The following is a 9,888-nucleotide window of genomic DNA, read 5'->3' as shown; positions in this document are numbered from 1 at the left end:
ATTACAGATGTATTAAACATATAGACTAATATTTTTTTTAGCAACAGAGTACTGCGAACAAAGAAAATAAATCAAATTTAAAGATAAACCATCATGCAAGTTCTCCATATTTTCATCATTTATCTAACAAAATGGTAAGTTATTTTAGTGACCATTAAATATTAACATATAATACATTTTTCTGATTTAAGTTCTAATATAGATTTTCCTTTTGCAGAAAAAAAGAAAGTCTCGCTGACTATGATCTGACCCAATTGTATGCTAAAACACATAAAAATCGTGATGATGTTTGGGTCAGTCCCGAAACAAAGGCAAATTATGTAAGTTTAAGTTTTTTTTTAATTCCATTGTCACATAATATTTTTGTTATATATACTAACTTTAATGTTTTTGTTTTTATAGGACAATATGATATACCTTAAGGAAACTGCTGCGGATCCATCTGATGCATCATCTGTCAACTATGCTCAGATCATTTCTTAAGTTCTTGGATCACGTTCTGGATATTTGAGGGGTTTGAGATATTGCGTAAAACTATCATCAACATCATCATCCTATTCTCGAGCCAGATCAAATGACGACAAGACTAAAGAATTGGAGGAAGCAGCACTTGAGTTAGAACGATTGAGGTCCAAGGAAAAAGAGTTGCTGACCCGATTAGATCAAGCAGCGGATTTGGAGGCGAGATTAGAAGAGAGGATACAGTTGAATAACCAAAAAATGTTTGAACAATTCTAGTCAATGATGTCCCAAAACTCTATGCTACCACCATAGTCTTAAAATTTATCTTTTCTTTAATTACATTTATATTATGATGTTCTAAAATATTTGAACAATTGATATTTGAATTACAATTTGTGTAATATTAGTATGATATTTTTAATTAAATTATAATATGTATGATTAATACAGTTTGAACGGTAAATAACCAGTTCGAACGATAAATTACCATTTGTAATTCCATTCGAACCAAAACTGACACATTTGAACAAAAACTAATCCATTCGAACGACAAATGAGAAATACGAACGTTCGAACAACATTAATATGCAAAACCTCGTTCGAACGGATATAATTTTTGAAAATAAAATTTCTGGTCGAACAGACATCATTTTTGTTCGAACACAAGTCGTTTGAAAATTTATTAGTTCAAATGCATAAAATTTGTTCTAACACTCCCTTCGTTCGAACAGGATCATATATGGTCATTAGTTCGAATGAATATTTCATATTGTTCGAATGGACGTCTCGATTTGGACGGAGAAATATTCCATTCGAACAATGTATTGAGACGAACTTGGTTCGTTTAAAAAAAATATCCGTTCGAACGGTTTTGACTAGATCCATCCAATTTCGTCTATAAAAATAATTTTTTGAGACGAAATTGATTTTCGTCTCGAAAATTTTTTTGAGACAGTCTTTCCGAGACAAAATAAAGAAGAAATTTTTTCGTTTCTAAATATAATTTAGGTAGGGGTGTAAATCCAAACCGGAAAACCGGACCGGACCGGACCGAACCAGACCGGTTTTACTGGTTTTGAACCGGTTCGGTCAGGAACCGGTTTTTAAAATGTAAAAACCGGCCGGTTCCGGTCCGATTCCAGTTCCGGGATTTTTTGGACCGGACCGGACCGGTTGATTAAAAAAAATAAAAAATAATATTTTTATATATAAGTTTTATACAAAATATTTTATATATATTAAATATTAATATATATAAGTTTTATATATAATGTATAATTATAAATTTTTATGTGAATTTTTATATATAACATATATATTCATATATAAAATAATTTCTTATTATAATTTATAAATTATTACATAAAATGTTAATACTAAATCACTAAAATTTTATAACTAATACTAATTATATAACTTATAACTATACCAATAATCTAATATTAATACTATTATATAGTCTAATATATTAATAAAAGTATAAAACAGTTTTTTTTAAATCAATTTTTTTTTTTTATAAACAAATTTTTAATGACAAATTGTAAAATTTACATTTTAAAAAAACCGAAAAATCGGACCGGACCGGACTGGAAACCGGTAAAACCGGAAGTACCGGTTTAGGAGTGTAACCGGTGCGTAATCGGTTTTGAAATATACAAAACCGGTACATACCGGTTCGATCCTAGATTTTATCCAAAACTGGACCGGACCAAACCGGTTACACCCCTAAATTTAGGACGAAATTTGAGTTTTTTGAGACAAAGTTAAGAACTTGATCTATTGTAGTATCCCTTAATTCTTCTTAAAAATATGATATAAATAATTAAATTTAATTTTTTCATTAGTTCAATTTTTTAATATAAGTGATAATTTCATTCGATATAAAATTTTTAAATTTTGATTTTACATTCTATCTAATTTAATAAAAATAATATTTCCTGTGTTGGGTGTTGAATGAGAGAACCTCTTCCATAAATGATACGTAGAGGCTTTGGAAGGGTTACAGCTCACTTGAGCGGAGAACGACAAGTCTATTTAAAATTGCAATGTCTCGCCGTGTGAAAAGCTTGACATTCATGTTGCCTTTAACGTTAAGGCTACGTTTAAAAGTTAAGATGAGTTGAATTAAATTATAAATAATAATATTTTATAAATTTTATTAAAATAAATTTTATTTTTTTAAATTGTAATAAATTTAATTTTTTAAATTAAAATATATGAAATATATTGATATCATATAAATTTAACTTTTTTATAAAAGAGAAAGTATAGTTGTAATTATGAAAATATAAATACTGTGTAATTATTTTTTAAAAAAATATAAAATTTATATAAAAAAATAATAATTTTTTAATAATAGACTCACTCTTTTTTAAAGTAAATATATGATAATTGTACATTCTATAACTATATGTAGTATTATTCTTATAAAAAATTAAAAAAATAATAAATTTTATTAATTAAATTGATTTGAGATTAGTTAAATTTAATTTAACAATCAAATACAATCTAAATAAATAAATAAATAAAAGCATTAAATATCGACGTGACGATGTCGGTCTTCAATTGGCTAATGCCAGGCCCATGTGAAAGGCTTGACAGTTGACATCATGTCGTGTGATGTTAAAGCACAAAAAACATTAAAATATTCACGTGATGTCTGCCTTTTATTGACTACTACGTACGTGGATGATCAATATCTACGTACGCCAGCTAATTAAAAGCTGACATATATTGAATCAGTTTGTACGCCATCAGTATTACATCAGCTAATTAATCCTCATTTTATTTTTGTAAAAGAAGATTGATATTAATTTTATGAAATTAAGTTGAAAATTGAGGCATCAAATTATAAAAATATCAAATTCAGATGTTAAGCACAAGTTGAAACTTCTCCTGCATGGCTTTTCTTTGGCCATTAATTGGATATCAAGCCTAACCTTCAAAGCATTCCCACTTTCATTTTCTGTATTTGTTTTACTTTTATGATCTGAAAAAGACGATCGAGGTTGGTTTTAAAATGGGTTATATGAATATTCTCACCAGATCGAGATCAGAGGAAGATGCATGCAGTTGAGAATTACAAAACGACGGCGTTGACGTAGATTATACCGTTCTCATTATATTTAAATAATATTTAATTTTTAAAATTTAAAATTTAAAATTTTAAAATTTTTCTTTCAAATTAAATTATGTTATATAATTACTTTATTAAGGATGTTATCTATATAGAAGAGAGTTCTTTTAATAATTTTGATAAAGAAAAAAAATTATTAATTGGTAATAAAACTGAGTTTTCTAAAAATTACAGTTGTATATATGTCAGGATGAAATTATATTACATATCCAAAGAAGTAAAAATGCACACATAACGCGGAAAAAAAGTTACTGCACTTTTGGTCAATGATACACGCAAAATCTTTTCTACAGTTATTTAAATAATTATGTTTTTAATTAGAGAAATTTTTATAAAATAACATAAAAATAATATCGTTTTACAGAAATATTCACAATTTAAAATATTATTGTAAAAAGGATTTACGCATATCATTACTCTTTTTAAAAACATTTCTTTTGAGAAGATCAAGACAAGTTCCAAAATACTAGGGGGTAAAGAACAATAATGTGTTTTAGATCTTTGATCTTTCGTATTCTAATTTGGACAATATAGTCATTTTAATATATATATATATATATATATATATATATATCCAGTCTTAATGATGATAATGATCGATACGTAATGGTGGCCAGACGTCGATCTATAAATATCATCCACTTTGTAGCAAAATTCTCGTGCAAGGTTGAGAGTATCAAAAACCTCATCTACTTGGAGTACGTACGCACTACACGCAGTGCTCTCTCTGAAGCTAAGCTACCTCATCAATTTCCAACTGTGAAGGTTAGCAGTTTCGATATATAGTCCTCCTAATTATAATATTGGCTCAAAAATCATGATCAATAATATCACATATTGCATATATGCATGATGAATATTGTATTTTGACATATATAGACCATTAATTTATGTTTCAGAGATTTCTGTTTTATTTTTTAATTAAAGCAGTCGTCACCCATATATTGTCTATATATCTATTCACCTAATTAAGCATCTCATGCATATTTACATACGTAATATCATATTAATTCTTGTAATTAATTTTCAATATTCTTAGAAAAGATCAAGGAAAAATAATGGAAGAGGGTGCTAGCTCATTATCTCAATCTCGTGCTTTTTATGCTCCTCTCCTTCAAGCTGCCCTAGAAGATGACTGGAAAACTGCTGAAGCTTTTATCCAGAAAAATCCAAACTGCCTTGGAGCCCAAATAACAAAACAGGAAGGCACAGCTCTTCACAATGCTGCAGCTGTAAAAAACACCCGTTTTGTAAAAGAACTCGTGAAACGGATGACACCGGAACAATTAGAATTGAAAATCAAACCAAGCAACTGCACGGCCCTTTACTTTGCCGCTCAATCAGAAATCGTAACAATTGCAGAGGTGATGGTGAAAAAGAACAAATGTCTGCCATTGATCCCCATGGATGACATCGAATTTTTACCACTTTACGCGGCAATAAAGACTGGAAATAGAGACATGGTGTCGTATTTATACTCTGTGACTCCTATTCAAGACTTGGCTTCTCTAGATCACATTAATCTCCTTAACGCTGCTATTTCCACCGATTTGTATGGTATCTCCTACACTTATGATCATCAGTTTGAGACAATTAATTATGAACTATTAATGGTATTGTTCTTGTAATATGATACGTTTTTCTAAATAACTTAATTCATATATTAACCTATTATTAAATGATAGTTACTTAAAATAGACTAAAATATGTCTTGGTTTTTATGAACAGATACGGCACACAAAATTCTGGACATTCTAAAGCCAGCACTTGTAGAGCAGGAATATCTTTGGCTTTCATTGGAGATGTTGGCTGAAATGCCTTCGAGAATTGGCATCAAAAGTCAGCCATCAGTATGGGAAAGATGCTTAAACTCCTGTTAGTTTATTTCCAACCTAAACTATTAACCTAAATATACGTATGTACGTACATATGTAAGTATGCATGTGTATATTTATAACTGTGGACAGGAGGAATTTCTTGATTAATCAAGAATATAAATTTACCAAGTGTACGTTTCCGGCCGTAGAGAGGTGCCTTCTACATTGTGGTAGACTGCTGCTACCATTAGCTAGGAAGTTATCTCATAATTTGTTGTTCACGCATGGTTGTACATATAATACCCCTGCACGTGGCATTGGGAGGTAGATAGGAGGCCATCATAAATAACTCTACTCTTAGGTCTCTACAATATACAATCTATATTGAACAATTTGATTTGAAAAATAAATTTTAAAATTTAAATCTTATAAATGAAATTATGCCATATAGATGGTGTAGAGGCTTTAGAATAGCATTTCTTGCCATATTAATTCTTTAATGCTTTTTTTTATTATTATAAATAAATACTTATAAATCTTCTTTTTAGTGCGATTTGCTATTTAAGATACCAGGCTAGTCATCAAACTAACATGTCCAAATAACCATACCTAATTAAATTTGAAGACGTTAATCTCAGAGACTCTTAACATAAATTGTTTGTCACTAATTGCAATTTTATGCGCATATATAATTAATTCATGATCAGAAATTAATTAAGCTATGTCAATTTAATTTATATATAGGAGCCATGTACGCTATATATAGAGCTATAATATTAAGAAGCATATATATTGAAAAATAAAATGTATATGACGACATTGAAGCAATGAAATAATGATCCATTAATATAAGAACTAATTATAATATATATCCTAAACGATATGATATTCTTTTGGCATATAGAATTTATATTTCTGTTTAACTAGACGATCTTCTTAACTAGGCTTCAGAGGTCGGTTATGCAACAAAGCTTTGATGCAAGCATCAGCCCATCACTTAGTTGACCGCCTTTGGAAACAGCTAATCGAAGACAACACATATTTCTCGCCAACTGCGGTTGGTCATGACCAGCATATGATGAAACTAGTTGTTGAAGCTGCAAAAGTAGGGAACGTTGAATTTATAATTATACTTATACGCTCTTATCCCGATCTCATATGGCAAGTTGACAAGGAATATGGAAGTTTATTTCACGTTGCTATTAAACATCGACAAGAGCGTGTTTTTAATTTAATATATGAGATAGGTGTTGCGAAGGTCAACCTTGCGACCTATTATGCCGAAGGGGGAAACAACATGCTGCACTTAGCTGGACAATTGCCACCTTCGGATCGACTGAATATCGTCCCAGGAGCGGCCCTTCAAATGCAACGAGAGTTGTTGTGGTTTCAAGTACGTATGTGCAGGTGTAAAATATCATGTCAACTTCTTTTCTTCTCGTCGAACATGTATATATTGCATGGTCTCCCCTTTCTATATGTTTTAATTTACAAGTAATTGTTCATAGCAGGAGATAGAAAAGATCGTACCGAAGTCATTAACGAACGAGAAGAATGAAAATGGAGAAACACCACGGGATATATTTACGAGGACCCATGATGAACTACGGAAGAATGGTGAAAAGTGGATGAAAACAACGGCAAACTCTTGCATGCTCGTGGCAGCACTAATTGCCACTGTGGTTTTTCCAGCTGCCTTCACAATACCGGGTGGCAACAATCAAGAAACAGGCATTCCTATCTTTCTGGAAACCAAATGGTTTACGCTATTTCTCGTATCAGATGCTGTAGCCATGTTATTCTCTTCGTATTCAATATTAGTTTTCCTGGCAATCCACACGTCACCGTACACCGAAAAGGATTTCCTCAAATTATTACATCTTAGGTTGGGGTTGGGACTCTATACCGTTTTCATCGCAATAGTAGGCATGCTAATAGCCTTCTGTGCAGCCTGTATTTTGGTCTCTAAAAGCAAAATAGATGTTCCGATCCGAATAATAGCCACTGTTCTAGTTTGTTTGTTTGTTATCCTACATTATGGCCTTTGGTATGATATATTTCGCTCAGCATTCTGTTCAAATTTGTTCCTTTTCCGGTCACAGAATAGGCTTTTCAATCCAAGCTGCCATCAACGCTTGCTACGGAAATTAAGAATGACAATCAAGCCGGACATAATGAAAGAACTCAGGTTCCAACAATCGGGCTGAAAAAAAGGGGTCTGATTGAAACGTCCTAGACAACCAGTCATGCAAGTCCTCGGTGTGAAATTTGACGAAAGTATATATGATCAAGGCTTCATGAGTATGATCTTCATTAATTAGCTTGGAATAATGTTGGTTTTATATAAAACCCACGAGTATTGGGCTGGTGATAATTATTGTATGAAAGCTGCTACTTTTTATTATTAACTCTATTGTAAGATAGTTCTATGATGTTTATCTTTATTGATATAATATTGTTGAATATTCTGAGTACGTTTGTCATATATATATTTTATGTAATTTTTTTTTGATGTAGCAGTAATCTATATTATATATACATATAAAAATGTTGTTGAATATTATGAATTTTCTATGATCTCATGATCATAATTATCTTATTCGGTCACAGTCATAAAAGAAATCCGTCTGTATTACCAGCAGGATCATCAATATTTGATCCCTTCACATCAAACAATCCCTGCCAAAGAAAATTTGCCGGTTACTGGAAAAGTTCTTGGACACAATGACAAAACAAATTAATGGCATTTTTGTAAAGGGAAATGAACCTTAAACAAATATTTTATCTTTTTTTAAAAGTATTTTTTTAATAAAATATTATTACCATTTTATTTCAAACCTCCCGGCCCAGATTCAAATAAAAAACTTAAATAAATTCAAAAGTACCAGTAATATATTATTGAAGAGCTGTGTAAAAATTGAAAAGTCGATCATCTATCTACATGATTTTCGTTTTGTAAAATAAAGTTTCAATACTACTTGACCAGTGCTGGCAGTTCAAAATCGGTTCGATCAAACTCGAATTTAGTTCGATTCGTTTATTAAATGATGTTAACGTTATGATCATCGATGAAAAGTACTGTGAGCTCCACTCATGTTCAAATAAAAGCTAAACAAACAAATTAAACTTGACCATCCACTGCTCCGTGTTTGAACTGAACACGTTTATATTGGCCCCTATCCCCCATTTAAAATAGAAATTATAAAAAAAAAAAAAAAAAAAAATTATAAAATAGGTAGTCATATATGACTTTCACTAATCATCATAGAAACACCTAAACTTCATACCTCAACCACTTAGTAATTTTGCCTACACTCTTGAAGACGTTAATCTCCGAGATTAATACTGATCTTCCACTAAGTTTTAAGTCGCTAAATATTCTTCAAATTATGATCCATTATCAAGAGCTAAGAGTTAATTGCAATTAAATTAAGACCAATACCATATAATAAGACGAGTCCGAGCAGCCATAATAAGAAGCATATAAATATTGGTGAAAAAATGGAATTATATAAATTATTCAAAATCAAAATCTCTACTATGATGCCAAAAGATTAAACTTATTAGAACATGTTGATTTATAAATTATTTAAATTATATTCTAATATATATCATGTTGAGCCCAAAATATAATTAATCCATTAATATATATAATTTTTTTTAGAATCAACATGATCAATATATTTATTAATAAAACTCCATCAAAGAAGGGAAAGAATACAAGATGAACAATCCTCCATCTCAATAGAATCATCGATCCTCTAATTACTCTAAAGATCAGTTCTTAGCTAAACAATGCATGAACCATAACATTGGCTTAAATTTTAATTCTAGCTCTTGTAACATGCCTAACGTCAAACCATTGTTAATTAACCAATGACAGCTTTTCTTTTAACACATGATTTTCTCTCAATCCTCGGCTTCAAAGGGTTGAAGATCAACAAAGCGTTAGCCCATCAATTAGTTCGTCGCCTCTGGAAAGAGTATTTTGGAGACGCGCGAGAACTTCTTGTCATCATGAATGTCCATGGTTCGCCAATGGCCCAATATCAATGCATGCAAATACTTGCTGAAGCTGCAAAACTAGGGCATGTTGAATTTATAATTAAGTAATTTATACGCTCTTAGCCCAATCTGATCATATGGCGAGATAATAAAAAATATGGAACTTTATATTTATATATGAAAAAAATATATTCATTTTCCATTTTCTCATCATTCTCTCGTCATCTCATGATGTGGCATTTATAAATAATAGGTTTACAAGTGAATTATAATAAATAGTTTCCAATCATTTAATGTCATGTCATGCAACATGAGTACCATATATTATATATTGGCCCTAAACTATATATGGGATTAATATAGCCCCCAACATACAAATTTTGCAATCAACACTCTCCTTTGAGATATTTTAATGTTTATGATCCTACAATCTAGATTGTTATGTGGTATGCATAAATTAACACATTC

General features: G+C 30.6%; 1 protein-coding gene across 1 annotated transcript; it reads left to right on the top strand.

The window, feature by feature from the left end:
• The first annotated feature begins 4,279 nt into the window (after positions 1-4,279).
• Positions 4,280-7,802, top strand: LOC109001920. The gene is made up of 5 exons (XM_035686090.1): positions 4,280-4,363; positions 4,638-5,155; positions 5,327-5,473; positions 6,360-6,808; positions 6,927-7,802. Exons 2-5 carry the CDS (start codon positions 4,657-4,659, stop codon positions 7,620-7,622), a joined length of 1,791 nt encoding a protein of 596 aa, XP_035541983.1. The 5' UTR covers positions 4,280-4,363; positions 4,638-4,656; the 3' UTR covers positions 7,623-7,802.
• Positions 7,803-9,888: the final 2,086 nt, after the last annotated feature.

The sequence above is a fragment of the Juglans regia genome, chromosome 15, assembly GCF_001411555.2.
Source record: "Juglans regia cultivar Chandler chromosome 15, Walnut 2.0, whole genome shotgun sequence".
In the NCBI taxonomy this organism is placed as follows: Eukaryota; Viridiplantae; Streptophyta; class Magnoliopsida; order Fagales; family Juglandaceae; genus Juglans; species Juglans regia.
This window is presented reverse-complemented; position numbering and strand designations above follow the sequence as displayed.